Raw genomic sequence first — 25,743 nt, 5'->3', positions numbered from 1 at the left:
ATATCATATCTGGTATGCCACTGCAATTGTCTTACTACTTGGCTGAGTTTTCAGTAGTCTAGTGTCATCTAGGCTCTGTCCACATTTTGCAGGTTAAACTGGTGAATTAAATGAAGATATGATGGAGACCACACCTCTTCATTCTCTAGGTCTCCAAAGGCAGCAATAGTTTCTGCCATCCTCCACTACACAGATGCCATATGTTTTCATTTACTATCTTGGCCAGGGAAGGTGAGGACAGTTTCAGAAGCTTCCACTTGGCCTTCTCATATACAAATAGCCCTGACTCCACAGGCCAAAGAACTACTATAGGGCTTGTACCAACTAACCAACTATGTCTATTCCAATTATACATTCAGAGATCTAAAACATAACCACTGAGTGGGTCTGTGAACTCAGTGGGCCCACTGTGAACCCTACCTAGGCCAGGATCCCCTTTAATACTTGGCTCCCATGTGCCTCCATTCTAATAAGGGGGCCAATGAAGACACTTTAGGTCTCTGGGTGTCAATATCAACTCAGAACCAGTGTCCATCTGTTCTCAAAATGTTCGAGTATTTCTCTTTCCTTGGTACACAGTTACCTGAGTAAATGGAAGGACTAGAGAAATCATTACTACACATGCGTTGTAGGGTCCTTCTTCCTGGGCACTCAGCCTTTCCTTCAAACCATGTGTTGTGGATCAAAACCTGACTTGAGACTAGAAGCTGGATAAGTAATTATGACTTTTTATTGAGGCAACCTCCCTCAAACGTGTGACCACCTTTCATTTCTTGTGATTGTATAGAGTGCAGATTGTTGGCTGCCTATTTCCCCCCAGGACATTATGTTGTATTGACTGTCCATGTCCTATTAACTGTCTCTTAACCATCTACCCACTAGGGGTACTGTGTTCTATTAACCATCTCCATAGCTCTCTGCAAGTCAGGCCTCCCCACCTGCCACTCTGACCCTGCAGTGCATTGTGGTATTTACATCCACCTGACTTCTGACAGTTAAGTGCAGCCATCTTGCCTCTATTGTTTCAGAGGCATCATCGTTTCTATCAGTGATCCTTGTTCCATAAGATGCTCTCCTACTCTGAGCCCTGGCATGCAGAAGAGATCCACTACTGAACTTCTCAGTGATGCTGATGTCCCTCTCACCAGAATATTCCTTATAGCTGTGGTAAATGGTTTGTCCTTTGGATCCTCCCGCAGAATATAATCTTCTAGAGGGTTTTCTGGCCTTACATAATAGGTTTATTATATAATTCTCACCTCTTTGAATCTTTGATCCCTTTTTCCACCATCTTCTATGGCAACTCTGGCATTTACACCTCACTTAATGTAGGCCATGGCTTTTTCCATACTTTGAGGAGCCATCGTAGTAATGAGTTCATGTCATTTCCTGTGTTTTTTTTTTTCTAGGGTATTAAATCCTGTATTCTGGGAGAGTACTTTCAAATTGATTAATTCTCTCATATTCAAGTTTATATTCCAGCCCTCCTGATCGAGCTCCTCAGAATTTGGTGTCATACTTATTCCCTCAGCACCTTCTGGTACATGCTGGCTAGGTTATGTCCTGAAACTCTTTGTTGGTGTATTCTCTTTCTTTCCTTACTACACCCAGCACATCGCCAGCTAGATTATGCTGTGGCTTAATCCTAGTTATAGGCCCAGTGGCCAGGATAGGAGGTGAGGGCAGATTCTGAGGGAAACCCAGGTTATCTTACAGGGGAAAGGATTCCATATATTGAAGCAAGATGGAGTGCCAGCCCTTAATAGGGAGGAGTAGGACACTTCTCAAGGGACTCAGGGGAATCTGGGAATATAAGAATTTTTAGGGACATCAATCCAGATGTCCCCATCCCAAGTGTCAGAGTCCCATTCCTTCTTAACCATGGCACTGAACTCGGCATAGAAGACTTGTCTTGGTTAGAATTTTAACTTTCTTTGAAGCTTTCTTTTAACAAATCCTGAGTCTACTCCTCAGATTTCTCCACCATCTACCTGGAAAAGATGAGAACCTCTTTATATGTTATGAATAAACCCCTCTGCTTTCAAACATAGCTTTCAATTGTTGATTAATTTAATTCAGCTTTTTGTTATTCTTTTCTAGAGCTCAATCCACTTAGCAACAGCCACCCAATTTTCTGGCCTTCCTTATATTTAATATTTCCCATATTTCTCAAAGGTCTGATACATGGCACCAGTTAATGTGTCCCCTTTTACCTGTATGCCACCCCAGTTAACCACATTGAAAGTTTTAACAATTCCTCTGCTACCTTGTTCCAGAGGCCTATGTACTCCACCTACCACCAATGATGGGTCTTCATTGACAGCTGAGTAGCAGGTGATTCATCTCCAAAATTTCATCACAGTGTTTGCTTTCTCGAACAACTTCTTGAACCAACTGTTGCAGGTTGGCTTCCCAGGAAGCAGACCCAGAGACAGAGTTCAGCAGGAAGGGTTTTTACTAGGGAATGCTGTTGGGATCAACACCTGTGGAAGGGAAAAGAAGGAAGCAGGATTGGACAGAGGGAGGAGTTAAGCTGTCCCAATTTGGGGCAAGAAGGCCATATCCATCAGTAATTGGATGTGAAATACCCCCAGGTAGGGGGTGTAACCTTGGGGGAGGTGGCTTTCTTCAGCTGAGGAAATTCCTGAAGAGGGCTGACAGCTGAGAACTGTGTACTTGCCGCACTCCTGGCAATTAAAATAATAAGCTTTTCATTCCTGAAGGGGCATCAGGGCATCAGATGGCAGAATCCACTACAAGCATGACACCATTTTTTTACAGTAGAGTAAGTTGGTGGCCATCAAATGCTAGTATTGAGAATGGTTTCATTTTTAAAATACCTAATAAGATTTAAATTTTAAAACACTTATTGCTTTACAAATAATATTTATTTAAAATTTTAAGTTATACTTTCCAAATATGTAGACATAAATACGTGAGCCTCCATTTATACTTTTGCTCCAGGTCCCTCAAATACTATTGACCAGGCCTGCCTAGTATGAATTCATCCTTTTCCTTGTTGGTAAATTATGCATACAATTTCATTTATTATATAAATATCATAAATAGAGTTAAGTAAAAAACAAATGAGCCCGGGCGTGGTGGCTTACGCCTGTAATCCCAGCACTTTGGGAGGCCGAGGCGGGCAGATCACCTGAGGTCAGGAGTTCAAGACTAGTCTGGCCAACATGGTGAAACCCCGTCTCTACTAAAAATACAAAAAAAAAAAAAAAGCCAGGTGTGGTGGCAGGGGCCTGTAATCCCAGCTACTCGGGAGGCTGAGGCAGGAGAATCGCTTGAATCTGGGAGGCAGAGGTTGCAGTGAGTCCAGACCACGCCATTGCACTCCAGCCCTGGGCGACAGAGCGAGACTCCGTCTCAAAAGAAAGGAAAAAAAAAAAAAATGAAATCACCCATCGGTCTAACACCCACAGAAAACTATTAACATTCTCAGAGTATGTAGCAAGATAATTTAGATATATACTTTTTCTTCATTAAAAATATGGCATGTGCTTTTACAGCCTATTTTTCCCACTTAAGATTATATGCTGAATTTCTAATGTAGGCACATGTAGATGTCCATCAACATTTTCAATAGCTGCATAATATTTAAATGTGTAGACACACATCAATTTGCTTAGCCAACTGCCTATCTTGAGATACTTGGGTCATTTACAATTTTTCACCCTTCCAAACAGTTTGAAGATGCACAGCTTTCCACAAGCCAATTATGTGATTATTTCCTAAAGATACATTTCTACAAGTGGAATTACAGGGTCAATGGATGTGCATATATTCCAATGGACCTTGTACCAGTGTATACTCCCACCAGCAGTTTGAGAGTGCTCCTCCCCCGACACCCTCACCCTCACTGAGGCGTGGGAGCGAGGTAGATCTTCTATGTGTATCCCAACAACACTCTCTATGGTTCCACAAAGGCCCCACCTTAACCAACCTTATAAAGGAAATCTGATACAAGCACTAAAACTTATTCTTTCTTATTATTCCAAAGTTGTAACTATTTACTTACATGGATACCAGAATTGGCCAAGAGGACATTTTTCTGTCAAATACCCCAAGGACCCTAAAATAAAATTGGTCCTCTCTGTATGTCTCCAGAATACATCTCAGCACTTTTTGGTTCAAAGGGTCTCTCACGTCCATACTCTCCTTACCATTCCCATGGCCACCAGTAAAACTTCACACCTTTATTATCTCATGCCTGGACTAACTTGTGGTAGCTTCCTGTTTTTCCAATCTCCAGTCACCACTCCTATCCCCACCCCAGCTTGGACTCCTCCTGCACATAAATCTACCATATCTTTTTCCTTTCATCTTGTCATTCCTCTGGTCACAAAAAGCCTTGATGTCTCCCAGGGGTGGATGCAGTAATATTTAGACACCCCAGTTTAGCAGTTAGGGGTGCTTCATGAACAGAACTCACCTTTACCGCCTGACTCTCTCTCTCGTCACTACCCTCCCTACACTTTCCATTCCAGCAGGCCAGCACTTCTCTCTGGAGAAGGATTCCCATCTCCATGCCTTTTTTCCCATCACTCCTTCCATCTTGAGTGCCCTTCTGATCCTTTTGTATCCTTGAAGCCCAGCTTACCTAAGGGTCCCCCTCCTTTGTAAAACTTTCCTTGAGCACTGTTGCCTGCAGCAGTTTTTGCCACCTCTAAACACTGATAGGAGGCATCTGGCCGTGATTGGAAGCTCCCAGTTTTATTACTATCTTTTTGTTTCCATATATCTTGCCTTTCCAAACAGATCATAAACTCAAGGACAAGGACAATGACTTTTTTCTGCTGCTTAAAACACACAACTTTATTGATGACATAAAAATAAAGTCTTAAATGTATAAACATAAGTCCACACAAAGGACCAAAGATTACCTTACTTATGAAGAATCCGTTCAGTTTCTGCTCATGAAGCATACTAAAAATATCTCAATCCAGACAAGATAAAAATCAACACATGTATTTTTAGTACAAGCTTGAATTCATTTGGTGTTCATAAAATGGTCTGGCTATAGACCATCATAGGTAACATCAGTTTCGAAGTTATAATGCAATTTACAATGTGCGTTACTTCCAGAGTGCAAAACCAAAATGTTACTCAAATTTGTTTGGGAACATACAGCAAATCAGAGTTTACTTATTAATAGCTCAACTCTCTCTTTCACCTCAGGGTCATTGCATTCTGCTGCTAAAGCTCGAAGTTTCTTGGCACATGCTTTAGGTCGTTGGAATAGGAAATAAAGGGAATTTTTACTGAATTTGTCCTGGGTAAATGCTTTTGCTCTTCTTTTAAAATGGTAATTTATATTTTCAAATAGTGAAAGAGCATTAAGAATATTCTCCTTTGTCTCTTTCTTGCTAAAAATGTTAATCAGTGATGTCGGTGCATTGGCAATGAGCAAGTCTTTTGTCATAGATGGATTTTTAGAGAAATTCAAAAGCATTCCCAAAACATGATCTTTAGTTTCTCCACTTCCCACCGTTAACAAACGAAGAAATTCTGAAATATAATTTGTAACCATATGCTGATATTCACTGGTAATAGTCAGATGCCTTATCAATCTTAGTCCAGCTAACTGCACATTTGAATTCAAGGGATAGGTGACGGTGTCTTCACATACTTGGTTTAAGTAAGTTTTAACCTTCCTATGGTTTTCAGCAGCCACTGAGATATTATTCAGTGCATTTAAAGCCTTCTGCCTAACACTGGGGTAGGGATTATTGAGCAAGCTTTCAATAACTGAAATTCCACCTACATTACGAACAGCTTCGTGAGAATAAGGATAATCAGCACTGTTATATAAAGCATTATTGGCTATTTCATGAACAGAAGGATCTTCAGTCATCTCAATCATGCAAATGAGTTTTTCAAGATCTCGTGGATCCATATTAGCTTCGCGTTTACAGCGGCAAGACCAGGGCCGAGGTTTTTCCCCAGTCCTGGTTTGTTTTCTGGACTCATCTTCAACTGGGAAACTGGCCTCACTTTGGTGTGGAAACTTAGTTTCTGACCAGATCATGGCTCCATCCCATGACCCCATTCCTGCCCCAGGGACCATGGACGGATATGTACCTCTTGACTCAGATGACTTTTTGGCTTTAGCCTTAGATGCAGATTTGTCCTCATTTGTATTTTCATTACCATCACAGAACCAAGACCCTATATCAACTCCACCAGCAGCCTCAAACTTATCCTTGATGCTGGTGTTATCCCCAGCTCCAGAATCAAAATTGACATCTTTCCCACTCTTAGATCTGAACGTATTACTGTTCTCACTCTCAGCCCAAAACAAAGACCTTAAACTGATCTCCTCAATATCGGGGCTGGACTCTCTACTTAGCTCATCCTCTCCCACATCCCTAGCCAAGGTCCAGGACTCTACACCAGCCTCTTCCCCAGCCCCAAGCCTAGACTCTACAGTGGTTGCATCTCCATCCCAGGACCAAACCCCAGCCCCAGCCTCAGCCCCAGCCTCAGCCCCAGCCCCAGCCCCAGCCCCAGCCTCAGCCTCAGCCCTAACCCCAGGCTCAGCTTCAGCCTCAGCCTCAGCCTCAGCTCCAGCCCTAGACTCAGCCTCAGCCTCAGCCCCAGCCCTAGCCTCAGCCTCAGCCCCAGCCCTAACCTCAGCCCCAGCCCTAGCCTCAGCCTCAGCCCCAGTCCTATCCTCAGCCTCTGCCCCAGCCCGAGCCCCAGCTTCAGCCCCAGCCCGAGCCCCAGCCTCAGCCCCAGCCTCAGCCTCAGCCTCAGCCATAGCCTCAGCCCCAGCCTCAGCCTCAGCCCCAGCCTCAGCCCCTACACAGGATCCCATATAAGCCACCTCCTCAGATCTAATCCAGGAGCCACTACTAGCCTTGTTCTCAGCCTCAGTCCTAGAACAAATGATGGCCAATTCCCCAGCCTCCGATCTGGATGTAGTAGTGGCCTCATTATTATCATCAGGCTTGGACACAATATCAGCTTTCGCCTCTGTCCAGCACCAAGACCCTATAACGGCCTCAGCCCCAGGCCCAAACCAGAATCCTTCGTTGGCCTCCACCTCAACACTGACCTGGAACCTTCCACTGGCCTGGTCCTCAGATCTAGCCCAGGATCCTCCAGTGGCCTGGTCCTCAGATCCCATCCTAGACCCTCCAATGGCCTCATTCCCAGGCGTAGATCCAGCCCAGGATTCTCCACTGGCTTGGCTCCCAGCACCAGCCCAGGAGCCTCCTCCACAAGCCTGATCCTCAAATTCAGGCTTGGAACAGTCACCAGCCTGATTCCCAGGCCCAATCCAGGACCTTCCACTGACCTGATTCCCAGTGCCAGCCCAGGGCCCACCACTGGACTGGTCTGCAGGCCTAGCTCCTCCAAGGACCTGGCCACCAGCCACACCCCAGGAACCTATTCCACTGGACTGATCCTCAGACCCTGGCCTGGAGCCTCCACCAGTCTGGTCCCCAGCTCCAGGCCAGAACCCCCCTCCAATGGCCTGATCCTCAAATCCAGGTTTGGAACAACCACCAACCTGATCCACAGCCCCAGCCCCAGTCCAGGAGCTTCCACTGACCTGACTCCCAGGGCTATCCCAGGACCCAGCACTGGACTGGTTCGTGGGCCCTGGCCTAGACCCTCCAACATCCTGGCCACTAGCCCCACCCCAAGACCCTCCATTCGTCTGACTCCCAGGGCAAACACAGAACCATCCACTGGCCTGGTCCCCAGTGCCAGCCCAGGAATCTCCACTAGACTGGTCCCTAAGCCCCAGCCTAGAATCTCCAACAACCTGGTCCCCAGCATCAGCCCAGGACCCTCTGCCACTGGCCTGATCCTCAAATATAGGCTTTGGCCCACCACTAGCTGGATGCCCAGCCCCAGTCCAGGATCCTCCATTGGCCTGGTCCACAACCCCAACTAAGAATCCTCCACTGATTTGGTCCCCAGAGTTAGCCCATGACCTTCCACTGGACTGGTCTTCAGACCCCACCTTGGACCCTCCACCAGCCTGGCCACCAGCCCCAGCCCAAGACCCTTCTTCAGTGGTCTGATTTTCAAATCTGGGCTTGGACCCACCACCAGATTGATCAAGTGTCCCAGCCCAGGACCCACCACTGGACTGATCTACATGGCCCAGCCTAGACCCTCCACTGGCTTGGTCTGCAGTGTCAGCCCAAGACCTTCCACTGGACTGGTCCTCAGGCCCCAACCTTGACCCTCCACTAGCCTGGTCACCAGCCCCAGCCCAGGACCCTTCTCCACTGGCTTGATCCTCAAATCTAGGCTTGGACCCACCACCAGATTGATCACTAGTCCCAGCCCAGGACCCTCCACTGGCCTGATCCACGACACCAGCCCAGTATGAAACACTACTCATATTCCCAGCCCCAGCTCCAGCCCAAGACCCTCCACTGGCTTGGTTCTCAGCCCCAGTCCAGGACCCTCCAATAGCCTCTTCCCCAACCCAGGACACCCCACTGGCCTGTCCCCCAGGCCAGGACCCATTACTGGCCTGACCCGCAGCCCAAAGCTCTCCAATGGCCTGACTCCCAGCGAGTACCCAAGACCCCCCACTGGCCTGGTTCTCAGCCCCAGTCCAGGCCCCTCCACTGGCCTTGTCCCCAGCCCAGGTCCCCTCACTAGTCTGACCCCCAGCCCAGAGCCCTCCACTGGCCTGCTCCCCAGCTCTAGCCCAAGTCCCAATACCAACCTCATTCTCAGCCCTGGCCCCAGCCCAGGACTTAACACTGGCCTCATCACAAGCCACAGCCCAAGACCTAATAATCCCAGCCTTATCACTAACCCCACTCCAGGACCCAATACTGGCTTCATTCTCATCATCAGCCCAGGACACGCTATTTTCCCAGTCTCCATCCATGGTCTGAAATCTAAATTTGATCCACCGCTCAGCAGCAATCCAATCTTCAACACCAATCCCATTCCAGTAGTAGTCATGGATGTTAGGCTGAGTCTTTCTGCAGGCTTGAGTGCCTGACCCACCCTCACTCTCAGAAATGGGCATGGCCTCAGCCTCAGGCTTTGCATAGACCTCATCTTCTGCTGTGGTTTCTGCCTCAGAACTGGGCATAGCCTTGTCCCTTGCCCCAGGCAAGGTCTCACCCTGGGAACCGGCCACAATCTGAGGCTGGGCAGAGTGCCTTGTGCCTGCCCCAGTCCCTGCTTTAGGCACAGTATTGGTACTGCCCTTGACCTTATTCCTGGCACCAAGCAAGGTCTCACTCTGGGAATTAGCGACAGCTTGGGGCTGGGCAGAGCCCACTGTATCTGCCCCAGCCTCTGCCTTAGGCACAGCATTGGAATTGCCCCTGACCTTATTTTTGGCCCCAGGCAAGACCTCACCCTGAGAACTGGCCACAACCTGTACCTGGACAGAGCCCATTATGCCTGCCCCAGCCTCTGCCTTTGAAATAGCATTGGAATTGCCCTTGGCCTTATTCCTGGCACCAGGCAAGGTCTCACGCTGGGAGTTGGCCACAACCTGAGGCTGGGCAGAGCCCATTGTATCTTCTCTGGCCCCTGCCTTAGACACAACATTGGAATTGCCCTTGACCTTATTCCTGGCACCAGGCAAGGTCTCACGCTGGGAGTTAGCCACAACCTGAGGCTGGGCAGAGCCCATTGTATCTTCTCTGGCCCCTGCCTTAGACACAACATTGGGATTGCCCTTGACCTTATTCCTGGCACCAGGCAAGACTTCACCCTGAGAATTGGCTACAGCCTGGGTCTGGGCAGAGCCCCTCGTATCCATCCCAGCCCCTGCCTTAGACACAGCATTCCAATTTCCCTTGACCTTATTCTTGGCACCAGGCAAGGTCTCACAATGGGCATTAGCCACAGCCTGGGACTGAACAGAGCCTGTTGCACCCATCCCAGCTTCTGCCTTAGACAGAGCATTAAGATTGGCCTTGACCTTATTTTTGGCACCAGGCAAGACCTCACCCTGAGAATTGGCCACAGCCTGGGGCTGGGCAGAGTCTGTTGTATACGGCCCAACCCCTGAATTAGGCACAGTAGTGGAATTGCCTCTGACCTTATTCTTGGCACCAGGCAAGACCTCACCCTGGGAATTGGCCACAATCTGGGGCTGGACAGAGCCTGTTGTATCTGTCCCAGCCCTTGCCTTAGACACAGCATTGGAATTACCCTTGACCTTATTCTTAGAATCAAGCAAGGCCTCACCCTTGGAACTGGCCTCAATCTGAAGCTGGGCAGTGCCCATTGCACCTGCTCCAACTTCTGCCTTAAGCACAACATTGGGATTACCCTTAACTTTATTCTTGGTACCAAGCAAGGCCTCACCCTGGAAACTGACCACTGCCTGAGGCTGGGCAGAATCTGCTGTACCTTCTCCAGCCCCCACCTTAAGCACAGCATGGGGATTGCCCTTGACTTTATTCTTGGCACCAAGCAAGGCCTCACCCTGGGGATTGGCCACAACCAGGGGCTGACCACAGGCCCTCTGGTCTGCCTTAGTCCCGGCTTTAGAAGTAGCATTAGGATTGCCCCTACCATCAACCCTGGAATCAAGCAAGGCCTCAGCTGGGGTCTTAACCCCAGTCTGAGGTTGTGTACAGGTTTTCATGTCCATCCCAGACCCTGTCTTACACTTGGCTTTGGCTTTGCCCCTAGCCTTACCTCTAGTATTAGGTAAGGCTTCACCCTGGCTCTGGGCCATACCTTGAGCCTTCATATCCACCCCAGCTCCTTCCTTAGGCATGGTATTGACATTGCCCTTGACCTTAATTCTGCCATCAGACAAGGCATTAGCCTGAACACTGGCCACAAGCTGAGGCTGTGTACAGGACAACATGTCTGTTCCATCCCCCACCTTAGCGATAACATTGGGATTGCCTCTGCTCTTATCCCTGGCATCAGGCAAGGTCTCAACCTGGGAGTTGGCCCTCAGGTTTGCCCTGGCCCCTGCTTTAGTCATGGCATTGGGATTGCCTCTGTCCTTAACCTTGGCATCAGACATGGCCTCAGCGTGAGCGCTTGCAACAGCTTGAGGCTGAGCAGCAGCTCTCATGTCAGCTCCAGTTATCGCCTTAGATATGACATTGGTATTTCCCCTACCATCAACCCTGGCACAAGAAGTCACCTCATCCTGCTTCTTGACCACAGTCTGAGGTTGTACACAAGCTCTCACATCTGCCCCTGCCCCCACCTTACACATGGCATTGGTGTTACTCCCGGCATCAACCTTTGCCGCAGGAATGGCCTCAGTCTGGGTTTTGGCAACAATTTGAGGCTGAGCAGAAGCCCTCATGTCTGCCCCAGATTCTGCCCTAGACATGGTTTTGCAATTCCCCATGTCCTCAATCCCAGCACCAGGCATGTCATCACCCTTGATCTTGGTGACAGCCTGAGACTGTGCACAGGACTTCATGTCCACTCCAGCCACCTCCCTGGACATGCCATTGGGATTTCCCCTAGCATCAACTGTGGCACCAGGCCTGGCCTCAGACTGAGTCTTAGCCACACTCACAGTCTCTTCCAGAGCTCTTGTCTTGGTTTCATCCACAATTCCAGTCTTGTTCGTGGCCCCCATCTTGACCACTTCACTGGGTACTGCCAAGGTCTCACTCTGTGTAACCATTACTCTGTTAATCTCTGTCTCTTTTTCAGCCAATATATGAGTTTCAGCTTTGGTCTGGGTCATTGCTTCTCTCTTGGCCTCTGTCTTGGCAACCAGTGCCCAAGCTTTAGCCTTGGTCTGCGTCACTGCTTCTTTCTTAACTATTTTGCCAGCCTCAGCATCAGTTTGGGTCACTGCTTCCTTCATGGCCACTTCCCTGGCTTTGGCCTTGACCTCAGTCAGAGTCACTGCCTCTGTCATGACCAGTGTTCCAGCCACCACTTTGGACTCAGATTGAGTCTCTGCCTCTGCCTCAACCATTGTTTTGGCCTGAGAGTTGGCTCTGTGTCTGGCTATAGCAGTGGCCTTGGTCTCTACTTCAGCCCCAGGCCCACCTCTTGTTCCAGTTTCTGCTCCAGTCTCAGCCTGGGGTTTAGTCTTAATCTCTGCTTCACTTATGGCCAAGGTCTGGCTCTGTACCCCAACAACAGTCTCCATCTTAACTGTGGATCCATTTCTGGCAAGTGTCCTCACACTCTGGGCTCTTCCCTTGGTAAATTTGTAAATGTAGTAGCAGGTGCCAGCCCAGATCACCAGTCCTGCAGTCACCCAGCCCACTTCCTGAGTGCGGCCCATGTAATCACCCCTGCTGAAAGCACGAACAAGGTATGGTAGAGCGCACTTGGGCTGGGGTAAAGAGAGTGGTAGTTGTGGGTGTAGGCCTGTGAGGGTGCTGGTCTTCAGCCACTCAAAGGCCACTACAGCTGCCACTGGAGGTGGACCTAGAAGTGGAGGAAGGAAATGGACTAAAATTTCTCTTCTGATTTTGTTGCATCATACAGATAGATACATATAGGAACAGAAAAGGGTAGAACCATGTGCTTGGTGGAAGAGAGGATGATTAGCAGCCTATCCATTCCTCTTATTTCATCCTGTCTCCACCTTCCCCAATAACCAATAATTTTCTTCCAAGGTACTTCTATACACATTTCCATACACCAAATGAACAGTAGAAAGGATGGTAGGAGGTCTGACGATAAATGGGAGCAACCGAGAAGTCCCAGACTTTGATTTCTACTGGACCTACTCTGGTCACCTGTCTACAGGGCCCCACCCTCATACCAACCTGTAATGATCTGAGGCAGTTCCCTCCTCTCCTCTTGCTTATCTTGGCAATACACCCTAAAGTAGATAAATAAATTCATGAGATCTCTGGACCTAGAGACAGACAGACAGACAGATGGAGGGACAGATGGGAGTAGAGAGTTTGTTCTTGATGGGACAGGCATATTATTAGCAAACTACCTTTCTACCCTTCTCAGTCCACCCCACTCCCCAAGACGCTGTCACACTCTTTTCCCTGTACCAGAATTAAGGTGAGGGTATGGAGTAAGTGACAGGGATGGTGGGAAAGGTGGCTGGAAAAGGAGAGGCTGAGGATCCTCATCCTTCAGACTGGTCACTGGTCCTTACTGGATGCACACTGGTCTCCACCAACCCACTCTAGAGGTCTACCCAGGCAGTCCCCACACTCTTACCAGTCTATACTGATCAGGAGCAATCTCCTCTTTGTTTCTTTGCTTCCAGTGATCTTACGCCCTGTAGCAGACATGCAGGCAGATCTATGGACAAGTAAACAAAGAGTAGGTAATGGAAACCAAGTCCCTGGTAGAACAGACAAGCACCCTGATCCCTGACCCCAATGTCTGCCTCGCCAGAGCCCAGGCTCAATATACGAATGTGTACCATCTCATGGTCCCCCCATCAAGTCTTCCCTCAGTCGTACTCCAGCCCACCCTTACCCCCATATTCCTATCATTTCCTGCACTGAAATCCACAGGAGGCATGGCAGCACTGTGGCAATCCAGCACTCCACTGAGATCCTGTTAAATCTCAGCCACCTCCTATGCCCACCCTCTCTTGTCATCCCCAGAGACTATCCCTGCTTCACACCAACCTCCATCCTTCTAGATTGGTCTCCTCCTCTTTCCCTTGCTTCCAATGGTAAACAGCCCTACTGCAGGCCTGTGGGAAGACCTTGGAACAGATGGAGAAAAAGAAGAGAGTGGATGTTAAGTACTTGTGACACTTTACCATCTAAGATATAGGTCCCTGTACCTGCCTGTCTGGATTTAGAGACCCATTTGCTGGCAGGAAAAAAAAAAAAAAAAAAGCCTGGGGCTTCCCCAGCACTGAAATGGGAAGGATGGAAAAGGGAGGCAGGAAAAGTAAAAGGCAACAGACAGAGGCACATTATTTTATTTTATTTTATTTTATTTTATTTTATTTTATTTTATTTTATTTTATTTTTATTTTGAGACACGGCCTCACTCTGTCACCCAGGCTGGAGTGCAGTGTCACGATCATGGCTCACCGCAGTCTTGACCTCCCAGGCTCAAAAGATCCTCTCACCTCCGCCTCCCGAATAGCAGGAACTACAGCCTGTGCCACCATGCCAAGCTAATTTTTAAATTATATGTAGAGACAAAGTCTTGCTATGTTGCCCAGCCTGGTCTTGAACACCTGAGCCCAAGCAATCCTCTTGCTTGGGCCTCTCAAAGTGCTGGGATTACAGGCAAGAGCCACTGGGCCGGACAAGGCAAATTATTTTAAAACCACCTGTAGGGTTCTAGGGATTTCCCCAAAAGCCCACCATTTCCTTCACCAAGATGGTGAGGTAGGTAGCGGGATCTGGAAAACTGGAGGATGGCAGGAGAGATGGGAGCCCCTAGATCCCATACTCTAGAACCACAGCCTACTGTTGTCCATGTCCCTTTCAACCTATCTCTAGAAGTCTCCAGCAGAAGAGAAAAGCTATAGGGGAAGCCTTTTGCTTCTACAAAATCACTATCCTTCCCCGCCAAAGGCCATCTCAAAAAAAAAAAAAAAGGTAATATTATTTAATACAATTTATCTTTTCTCAATATTATCTGAAATGCAAATAAAACCATCTGTAGAAAATTTGCTGTCTTTATTGATCTTCAACATACAATTTAAAAGTCCTAAGCTTGGTAAGTAAAATGCAGTTTAGGGAAAGTCCTCAAGCTAGCACCACCCCACATCCCAATCAGACAACCGCACCTAAGTTCCTGTCGTAGAATTCATATAGAACTCCAACGGTTCAGATAGTGCCTGTACGCCCACTAACCTCCGTGATCCAGTGCAGTTTTCTCCTCTCCTTCCTTTCTCCTCGCCGCAAACAGTTCCACACCGAACTACCGTCCGACAGACAGGAGAGAGTAAAACCACTTAGTGTTGGTCTAGAGCCCAGGACATAGATCCCAATACTCGCCTTTCCGGGTTCAGGAACCTGGTTATCAAACGTCCCTCCCCACAGTCTGAGGCACCACCCTTACCAACCCCACCGTCCAGTCTCTAAGGCCCACCATTTTCTCTGCAAACGCCACCGTGGCGCATCCCTTCCACTAAATTGAGCAGGAAGCGAGCGGACATGTGTGGCCAGTGATTTGAGTGATGGGCATCTCAATCTCTGTATTTCCCTCTGGCGGAGACAATCTCCCCACAAATCAAAGCCCACAGTTCGCCTGCACAGATGTAGGCAGAGGCAGGGGGGCTAAGGAGAATCAGAGGCAAAGGTTCCTCGAACTTGAGGCAACATAGACCACCGTCCCCTCAAGCCCCGAAACCGCTGCCCGGGTCAGTGAGCTTCTGCAGGCCTGGACAGGGCACGCGGGCCCCGGGGCCCTTACCTGCTCCGCTTTCCCCGGGCCCGATGCCAACCCGCCGAGCGCAGGGCAGCGGGGAGCTGGTAGCCAGACGCGAGTGACGACTGCACTGAAGGCTGCGTAGCTCTGCAGCTCCGGGTCACGTGAGGACCGCGCGTCACCGCCGAGCTCGTCCTCCTCCCCACCACCCCCTACCACCCACCAAGGGCTGGCGGCCAGTCACCAGGAACTACCCCCTCCTCCACTTCGCACGCACAGACATCCCCCTTCTCCTGTCTGTGCTCGGTGCCCCAGTGCGCACGCCCTTGTCACTCATCTCAGTCCTCTCCAATCTGAGGGCCCACAAGTGGCATCATCGCCTTGCGGTTGGAGTTTACCCATCTTCAGTTACAGGGGAGGGTCTGCATCCCCCTACCCACTCCGGGACCTTGACTGTGGCCTTTTCCGCTTCTTCTTTGAGTAATGCTTTCTTTCTCTCTTAGGCTGTAAGACCAGCAATCCCCACCCGCCCCCTACACGACCTGCCCTCTCTAAGTATAATGCCTGCACCAAATGGGCTGTGGAAGGGGGTATCAGGAAAGAAAGCAGAAGGTGCAAGTAGAGCTTGAACTTTCTTTTTTGTGATCCTTTTTTTTTCTTTTAATATGACATTCTTTTCTAATTTGTAATCAGAAAATACAGTATAGCCATTTTCATTTGACACAAAAAATATTCAGGGCGTAAAAATAACAAATGACTCATTCTTTTGTTTACATTATTTTGTGCCACATTTTAAAATGTTTTCTAGTTACTGTAAACTATTTCACAGTTTTTAAAACAGACTAGTAATTCTTGACATTTTAAATACAAAATTGTCCTAAACAAAACCAGCACGTTTTCAATATAATCTATAAATTAATCTTTGGAAAGACATTTCATTTTCTAATCTTGACAATTTTACACAAGTGATTTGTAACTTTTGAGGTTCTGGCTGAACTCAGCGTCTTTTTTCAGGTGTCTAAGACCTTCTTCAGAGAAGACTCCTAGAGGATATATTTAAGACCCAACTCCTGATGAGCCCTACTGCTTTACTAGTGACTTACCAAATTAACCTGCTTTACTAGTGACTTCCCAAATTAACCTGTTTTCCATTCGAGGGGCTTTATTTGGATTTTACATAAGCATGTAATCAGATCAGCCTCACCACACCCATGGAACGACCAACTGCTAGAGCTTGGATAGAAAGGAGGCTTAACAGGTGGAATTTTCATCCATCATAACACTTAAGATCTTGCCAGTGTCTGCCATTCATGTACTACACATTACCCTAGCAGTGGCGAGTGTTCAATATTTTCAAGTGGAGATGGTGGTGAGGGTCTGTGGGTGACTGTGAATCACTGCAACACACCTAATGTCTGTGTCATTTTTTTTTCCCCTCACAAGTGGAAGGGCAATGTACAGGATCCCAAGCAGTTGCCCAGAAAAAGAAGTTTTTTCACGTCCTGCCTTGTGTTACAACTTCACTGCACCTCCCATACAAGTCCCTCAGAATAATCCCAAAACTCAAGGACCAAATATGCAAAAGTTAGTCCCCACGCATCCACCTGTCCCTACTGAGGAGTCATACTCCAAATATAGACCCTCCAGGCAGCCTCTTTCTTAGAACATTGAAAAATGACACCCCAGAGGGAGGGGCTCCACTGTGAGGGGCCCCTGTGTGGAGGAGTCCCTTTCAAGAACCAAGGAAGGAAGTCCTAGTGCCTTACAATCTTACTAATGACTTTTCAGAACTCAGTTGCCAGTGACGAACTCACTTTCTCCGCCAAAGGAAAATATTGATAAATTAATTGAATAAAAATTTTAAGCTTTGGTAAAGTAAAAAAAAAAACCATAAACATTGACTGTCAAAAGGCTAACTTGTAATAATCTAAAAGCTCCTACATATCATTAGTAAAATGATAAACAACCCAATAGAAAAATGTGCCAAAAGACATGAACAGATTTGTTCACAGAAAATAAATACAGATTACTAATAAACATATGAAAAGATGCTCAAACACAGAAATGCAAATCAAAACAACTATGCCTTACCATGTTTCAAGTATGATTTTCTCAAAGTTTAGAAACTTGATAATGTTGTTGACTGGTTTGTCAGGAAGTGGGCACTCATCTACTCTGTTGGAGGCAGATATTGATACAACCTTTTTATATAGGACAATTTGGCAAACTCTATTAAATGATAACTATAATATTTCACAAAATCTTTGACCTAATAATTCAATTTCTTGGAATTTAGCCAACCTATATATCTACACAGTTTCACAAAGATATATATACTAGAATTTTTTTTTTTTTTTTTTTTTTTTTTTTTTTTTTTTTTTTTTTTTTTTTTTTTTTGCAGTGCTTGTAAGATTTTAAAAAACTGAAACAGTTGGGCGTGGTGGCTCACGCCTGTAATCCCAGCACTTTGGGAGGCCAAAGCAGGTGGATCACGAGGTCAGGAGTTCAAGACCAGCCTGGCCAAGATGGTGAAACCCTGTCTCTACTAAAAATACAAAAATTAGCCGGGTGCAGTGGCAGGCGCCTATAACCCCAGCTACTCGGGAATCTGAGTCAGGAGAATTGCTTGAACCCAGGGGATGGAGGTTGCAGTGAGCCGAGATCACGCCACTGCACTCCAGCCTGGGTGACAGAATGAGACTCTGTCAAAACAAAAACAAAAACAAAAACAAAAAAACCTGACATAACAAAAAATGGCTATTGATAGGGGAGAGACGAAATAAATCATGTTATATTTATACAATGTGGCTGATGGAGTTAGGTCTGTGTATCCCGGTGGAAAGATAATTGGGGTGTTTTATTATTTGCTGTTTATTTTACATACAAATTCCACAAGAGTACAATTCTAGTATAAAATTCAAACCCAAGGCCAAGTGTGGTGGTTCACGCCTATAATCCCAATACTTTGGGAGGCTGAGGCAAGAGCATTACTTGAGGCCAAGAGTTTGAGACCAGCCTACACAGGTTTCCCAACATAGGGAAACCCTGTCTATTAAAAAACAAAAAATAGCTGGGCTTGGTGGTGCACGCCTGTGGTCCTAGCTACTTGGGAGGTTACTTGGCAAGAGGATTGTTTGAGCTCAGGAATTCAAGGTTACCGTGAACTGTGATTGCACCACTGCTCTCCAGACCAGCAATGGAGTGAAACTCTGTCTCTAAAAAGAAAAGAAAAGAAAATTCAAACCCAGAAAAAGCACTAGTACCACTTTAACTCCCCTATCCTTACCCAAATCACAGTTACCTCTCCATTTTAAGTTTGGTGTGTTAACCTTTTGTATACATGATATACACATACATGTCTTATTAAAATATACAAATGAGATTTTTTTTTATATGGAGTCTTGCTCTTTCACTCAGGCTGGAGTGCAGTGGCGCGATCTCGGCTCACTTCAACCTCCACCTCTCGGATTCAAGCAATTCTCATGCCTCAGCCTCCCTAGTAGCTGGGATTACAGGTGTGCACCACCATGCCCAGCTAATGTTTGTATTTTTAGTAGAGACTGAGTTTCACCATGTTGGCCAGGCTGGTCTTGAACTCCTGGCTTCAAGTGATCCAACCACCTGGGCCTCTCAAAGTGCTGGGATTACAGGCATGAGCCACCACGCCTGACCAGGATCATAATTAACATACTGTTTTGCAACTAGATTTTTTTTCACTTAAAGTTATGTCTCAAAGAGCTCTACATACCAGTACATTTAAAGCTGCTTCATTCTTTTTAACTGCTTCATATTATGAGTTCTGGATCTGGAGCTAATAAAGCAAGTTTACAATGAACAATCTGGCACATACAGCTTTGCCAACAGGTAGAAGAATTTCTTTAGGATATTCTACATAAATATAATTATTTGGTTAAATGTATGAGATTTTAAACATTTGATATTGCCAAAAGAAGGATATGAGATTTTATATCGTTAATGGATGTACCACCAAACTGTCCTCCAAAAAGGCTGGGCCAATTTATACCCCCATCAAACAAAAGACAGGATCTATTTCCCCACACCCTAATGCACACTGTGTACAAATGTTTCTCAACTTATAATGGGGCCATGTCCAAATAAATTCATAGGTTGAAAATACCATAAATCTAAAATGCATTTAATACATCCAAACTACCAAACATCATAGCCTAGCCTACCTTACTCGGAACACTCACATTAGCTGACAGTTCGGCAAAATCATCTAATGCAAAGCCTATTTTATAATAAAGTGTTGAATATCTCACGTAATTTACTGAATACTATATTGAAAGAAAAACAGAATGGTTGTATGAGTACTTGAAGTACAGATTTTACTGAATGTGTATTGCTTTTGCACCATCAATTAAAGTAAAAAAATCATAGGTTGAATCGTCATAAATTGGGGACCATCTGTATTAGTAATTATTGCTAGTATAAGACTCAACAAAAGATTGTCCTTTTTTTGTTTTGTTTTGAGATAGGTTCTCACTCTGTTGCCCAGGCTGGAGTGCAGTGGTGTAATCACAGCTCACTGCAGCCTCGACTTCCCTGAGTTCAGGTGATCCTCCCACCTCAGCTTCCCCAGTAGCTGGGACTACAGGCGCATGCCACCACGCCCAGCCTATTTTTGTACTTTTGGTATAGATGGATTTTTGCCATGTTGCCCAGGTTGGTTTTGAACTCCTGAGCTCAAGCAATCCACCCGCCTCGGCCTCCCAAAATGCTGGGATCACACAGGTGTGAACTACTGCACCTGGCCCAGATTGTCCTTTTAATTCACATTTTCCTAAATATCTATTATTTTGAGCATAATTTCACATGCTTAACATCCATTTGCATTTCTTCTCTGAGTATTAGTTAATATCCTTTGAGTATTTTCCTATTCAGCTGTATTTTTCTCACTGGTTTGCAGTTCTTTACAATTTCTGTAATTGTTATTTTTCTTTTTTTTTTTATTTTTTATTATTTTTTTTATTATTATACTTTAAGTTCTAGGGTACATGTGCATAACGTGCAGGTTTGTTACATATGTATACTTATGCCATGTTGGTGTGCTGCACCCATCAACTCGTCAGCACCCATCAATTCATCATTTATATCATGTATAACTCCCCAATGCAATCCCTCCCTCCTCCCCCCTCCCCCCTCCCCATGATAGGCCCCAGTGCGTGATGTTCCCCTTCCCGAGTCCAAGTGATCTCATTGTTTGTGTTATTGTGTTTATTGATTTGCATATGTTGAACCAGCCTTGCATCCCAGGGATGAAGCCCACTTGATCATGGTGGATAAGCCTTTTGATGTGCTGCTGGATTCGGTTTGCCAGTATTTTATTGAGGATTTTTGCTTCAATGTTCATCAGGGATATTGGTCTAAAATTCTCTTTTTTGTGTGTGTCTCTGCCAGGCTTTGGTATCAGGATGATGTTGGCCTCATAAAATGAGTCAGGGAGGATGCGCTCTTTTTCTATTGATTGGAATAGTTTCAGAAGGAATGCTACCAGCTCCTCTTGTACCTCTTGTAGAATTCAGCTGTCAATCCGTCTGTTCCTGGACTTTTTTTGGTTGGTAGGCTATTAATTATTGCCTCAATTTCAGAGCCTGTTATTGGTCTATTCAGGGATTCAACTTCTTCCTGGTTTAGTTTTGGGAGATTGTAAGTGTCCAGGAAATTATCCATTTCTTCTAGATTTTCTAGTTTATTTCAATAGAGGTGTTTATAGTATTCTCTGATGGTAGTTTGTATTTCTGTGGGATCGGTGGTGATATCCCCTTTATCATTTTTTATTGCGTCTATTTGATTCTTCTCTCTTTTCTTCCTTATTTGTCTTGCTAGCAGTCTATCAATTTTGTTGATCTTTTCAAAAAACCAACTCCTGGATTCATTGATTTTTTGGAGGGTTTTTTGTGTCTCTATCTCCTTCAGTTCGGCTCTGATCTTAGTTATTTCTTGCCTTCTGCTAGCTTTTGAATGTGTTTGCTCTTGCTTCTCTAGTTCTTTTAATTGTGATGTTAGGGTGTCCATTTTAGATCTTTCCTGCTTTCTCTTGTGGGCATTTGGTGCTATAGATTTCCCTCTACACACTGCTTTAAATGTGTCCCAGAGATTCTGGTATGTTGTATCTTTGTTCTCATTGGTTTCAAAGAACATCTTTATTTCTGCCTTCATTTCGTTATGTACCCAGTAGTCATTCAGGAGCAGGTTGTTCAGTTTCCATGTAGTTGAGCGGTTTTGATTGAGTTTCTTAGTCCTGAGCTCTAGTTTGATTGCACTGTGGTCTGAGAGACAGTTTGTTATAATTTCTGTTCTTTTACATTTGCTGAGGAGTGCTTTACTTCCAATTATGTGGTCAATTTTGGAATAAGTGTGATGTGGTGCTGAGAAGAATGTATATTCTGTTGATTTGGGATGGAGAGTTCTGTAGATGTCTATTAGGTCCACTTGGTGCAGAGTTGAGTTCAATTCCTGGATATCCTTGTTAAGTTTCTGTCTCATTGATCTGTCTAATGTTGACAGTGGGGTGTTGAAGTCTCTCATTATTATTGTATGGGAGTCTAAGTCTCTTTGTAAGTCTCTAAGGACTTGCTTTATGAATCTGGGTGCTCCTGTATTGGATGCATATATATTTTAGATAGTTAGCTTTTCCTGTTGAATTGATCCCTTTACCATTATGTAATGGCCTTCTTTGTCTCTTTTGATCTTTGATGGTTTAAAGTCTGTTTTATCAGAGACTAGGATTGCAACCCTTGCTTTTTTTTGTTCTCCGTTTGCTTGGTAGATCTTCCTCCATCCCTTTATTTTGAGCCTATGTGTGTCTCTGCATGTGAGATGGGTCTCCTGAATATAGCAAACTGATGGGCCTTGACTCATTATCCAATTTGCCAGTCTGTATCTTTTAATTGGACCACTTAGTCCATTTACATTTAAGGTTAATATTGTTATGTGTGAACTTGATCCTGTCACTGTGATATTAGCTGGTTATTTTGCTTGTTAGTTGATGCAGTTTCTTCCTAGCATCGATGGTCTTTACATTTTGGCAGGGTTTTGCAATGGCTGGTACCAGTTGTTCCTTTCCATGTTTAGTGCTTCCTTCAGGGTCTCTTGTAGGGTAGGCCTGGTGGTGACAAAATCTCTCAGCATTTGCTTGTCTGTAAATGATTTTATTTCTCCTTCACTTATGAAACTTAGTTTGGCTGGATATGAAATTCTGGGTTGAAAATTCTTTTCTTTAAGAATGTTGAATATTGGCCCCCACTCTCTTCTGGCTTGGAGAGTTTCTGCCGAGAGATCTGCTGTTAGTCTGATGGGCTTCCCTTTGTGGGTAACCCGACCTTTCTCTCTGGCTGCCCTTAACAATTTTTCCTTCATTTCAACTTTGGTAAATCTGACAATTATATGTCTTGGAGTTGCTCTTCTGGAGGAGTATCTTTGTGGCGTTCTCTGTATTTCCTAAATTTGAATGTTGGCCTGCCTTACTAGGTTGGGGAAGTTCTCCTGGATGATATCCTGAAGAGTGTTTTCCAACTTGGTTCCATTTTCCCCCTCACTTTCAGGCACCCCAATCAGATGTAGATTTGGTCTTTTCACATAATCCCATACTTCTTGAAGGCTTTGTTCATTTCTTTTTCCTCTTTGTTCTTTAGACTTCTCTTCTTGCTTCATTTCATTAATTTGATCCTCAATCGCTGATACTCTTTCTTCCAGTTGATCGAGTCGGTTACTGAAGCTTCTGCGTTTGTCACGTATTTCTTGTGTCATGCTTTTTATCTCTGTCAGTTTGTTTATGGCCTTCTCTGCATTGATTATTCTAGTTATCCATTCTTCCATTCTTTTTTCAAGACTTTTAGTTTCTTTGCACTGGGTAAATAATTCCTCCTTTAGCTCTGAGAAGTTTGATGGACTGAAGCCATCTTCTCTCAACTTGTCAAAGTCATTCTCCATCCAACTTTGATCCGTTGCTGGCAATGAGCTGCGTTCCTTTGGAGGGGGAGATGTGCTCTTATTTTTTGAATTTCCAGCTTTTCTGCCCTGCTTTCCCCCCCATCTTTGTGGTTTTATCTGCCTTTGATCTTTGATGATGGTGACGTACTGATGGGGTTTTGGTGTGGGTGTCCTTTCTGTTTGTTAGTTTTCCTTCTAACAGTCAGGACCCTCAGCTGTAGGTCTGTTGGAGATTGCTTGAGGTCCACTCCAGACCCTGTTTGCCTGGGTATCAGCAGCAGAGGCTGCAGAAGATAGAATATTGCTGAACACCGAGTGTTCCTGTCTGATTCTTGCTCTGGAAGCTTCGTCTCAGCGGTGTACCCCGCCCTGTGAGTTGTGGGATGTCGGTCTGCACCTAGTGGGGGATGTCTCCCAGTTAGGCTACTCAGGGGTCAGGGACCCACTCGAGCAGGCAGTCTTTCTGTTCTCAGATATCAACTTCTGTGTTGGGAGATCCACTGCTCTCTTCAAAGCTGTCAGATAGGGTCATTTGCATCTGAAGAGGTTTCTGCTGCTTTTTGTTTAGCTATGCCCTGTCCCCAGAGGTGGAGTCTACAGAGACAGGCAGGCCTCCTTGAGCTGCTGTGGGCTCCACCCAGTTTGAGCTTCCCAGCGGCTTTGTTTACCTACTTAAGCCTCAGCAATGGCGGGTGCCCCTCCCCCAGCCTCGCTGCTGCCTTGCAGTTAGATCACAGACTGCTGTGCTAGCAATGAGGGAGGCTCCGTGGGCGTGGGACACTCCCGGCCAGGTGTGGGATATAATCTCCTGGTGTGCCATTTGCTAAGACCCTTGGTAAAGTGCAGTATTAGGGTGGGAGTTACCCGATTTTCCAGGTGTTGTGTGTCTCAGTTCCCCTGGCTAGGAAAAGGGATTCCCTTCCCCCTTGCGCTTCCCAGGTGAGGCGATGCTTCGCCCTGCTTCAGCTCTCACTGGTCGGGCTTCACCAGCTGACCAGCACTGATTGTCTAGCACTCCCCAGTGAGATGAACCTGGTACCTCAGTTGAAAATGCAGAAATCACCTGTCTTCTGTGTCACTCGCGCTGGGAGCTAGACACTGGAGCTGTTCCTATTCGGCCATCTTGCTCCAGGTCCTCAGTAATTGTCTTTGTTTCCCTTTGTTGTTTGTTTTTAAGCAGTAAGATTTTTTTTCTTTTTCTTTTTCTTTTTTTTTTTTTTTTTTGAGACACAGTCTCACTCTGTCACCCAGACTGGAGTACAGTGGCATGATTATGGCTCCCTGCAACCTCCATTCAAGTGATTTTCATGCTTTAGCTACCCAAGTAGCTGGGACTACAGGTGTGTGCCACCATGTCGGGCTAATATTTGTATTTTTAGTAGAGATGAGGTTTCGTCATATTGGCCAGGCTGGCTTCAAACTCTTGACCTCAAGTGATCCACCCGCCTTGGCCTCCCAAAGTGCTGGGATTACAGGCGTGAGCCACCATGCCCAGCCTGAGGTAAAATTTTTATCGCTATAGTTTTCTATTCAAGTTTTCTACTTCTTTAGTCAGTTTTGATTAGTTGTATTTTCTTCATCTATGATCCATTTTGTCTGAAATTTCAATTTGAGTGTTATAAAATTCTGACTTGTATTTTCTTATATTTTTCCTATTGCCTTTTATATCTATAATTATAATTCCCAATGTTGTTTATTGTCTCTTCTTTTTTCTTTGATCAGAATTATCAAAAAAAATTTTCTCAAATAACTTCAGTTTGTATCAGTCAATTGTATTGTGATTTTTTTCTTCTAGTCTTGTTTTCTTTCTTTTTTTCTTATCTTTATTTTTCCTTCCTTCTATTTTCTTAAGATTCAATTTACTGTTCTTTTTCTATATTCTTGAGTTAAATGTCTAGTTCATTTATCTTAAATCTTCCTTATTTTCGAATATGTATGTGAGCATATAAATGACCCTCTTTAATAACTCTAACCTCATCCCAGGTTTTACATCTGGTGGGTTTATTTCCATTCTCATCTACATAATTTGAAGTCATGATTTTTATTTCCTCTTTAACCCAAGAGTCATCTAGAAGAGTCTTTTTTTTTTTTTTTTCAATTTTGGATTCAGTGTGGGGACTGCATTAATGTCTAATTTTACTTCATCATATTGTGTCACCTACTCTTCAAGGTCTTTCTTAATTGTGCAATTAAAAATATCCCTGCAGCTTCTATGGTATCATTGAATTTGACTTTCTTTCCTCTTTTTAAATTTTTGTATTTTTAATTTTGTGGGTACATAGTAGATGCATATATTTATGGGGTACATGAAATGTTTTGATGCAGGTATGCAATGTGAAATCATTACAGGACTTATCACTTATTCATTTACTTAGGTATTATTTGATTCCTCTATCCAGGATGTAAGCTTCTTGGGAAATGAGACATTGCTTCTTATTTGCTACCACATTTCCAGTACCTCAAACAGGGCCTGGAACATAGTAAGCACTCAATAAATATTTGCTAAATAAATAAATAATGAATAATAAA

General features: G+C 45.3%; 1 protein-coding gene across 1 annotated transcript; it reads right to left on the bottom strand.

Annotated features, from left to right (window-relative positions):
- Positions 1 to 4,795: 4,795 nt before the first annotated feature.
- Positions 4,796 to 15,401, bottom strand: ARMCX4 (armadillo repeat containing X-linked 4). Its single transcript, XM_030934520.1, has 7 exons — positions 15,304 to 15,401; positions 14,742 to 14,808; positions 13,551 to 13,630; positions 13,132 to 13,215; positions 12,720 to 12,775; positions 6,710 to 12,375; positions 4,796 to 6,529 (listed from the first exon to the last, which is right to left on the bottom strand). The coding sequence occupies exons 4-7, from the start codon at positions 13,203 to 13,205 to the stop codon at positions 5,147 to 5,149; spliced, it is 7,179 nt and encodes a 2,392-aa protein (XP_030790380.1). The 5' UTR covers positions 13,206 to 13,215; positions 13,551 to 13,630; positions 14,742 to 14,808; positions 15,304 to 15,401; the 3' UTR covers positions 4,796 to 5,146.
- Between the last annotated feature and the right edge of the window lie 10,342 nt (positions 15,402 to 25,743).

This window comes from Rhinopithecus roxellana, chromosome 7 (assembly GCF_007565055.1).
Source record: "Rhinopithecus roxellana isolate Shanxi Qingling chromosome 7, ASM756505v1, whole genome shotgun sequence".
In the NCBI taxonomy this organism is placed as follows: Eukaryota; Metazoa; Chordata; class Mammalia; order Primates; family Cercopithecidae; genus Rhinopithecus; species Rhinopithecus roxellana.
The sequence above is the reverse complement of the archived record's forward strand: the minus strand, read 5'-3'. Positions and strand labels throughout refer to the sequence as shown.

Coding starts and splice junctions, on each gene's coding strand:
- ARMCX4 (XM_030934520.1), bottom strand. CDS start 13,205: ATGTCTGCTACAGGGCGTAAGATCACTGGAAGCAAAGAAACAAAGAGG. Junction 12,776..13,131: donor CTCCTGATCAGTATAGACTG/GTAAGAGTGTGG, acceptor TATCTACTTTAG/GGTGTATTGCCAAGATAAGC. Junction 12,376..12,719: donor ACTGCCTCAGATCATTACAG/GTTGGTATGAGG, acceptor CTCCACTTCTAG/GTCCACCTCCAGTGGCAGCT.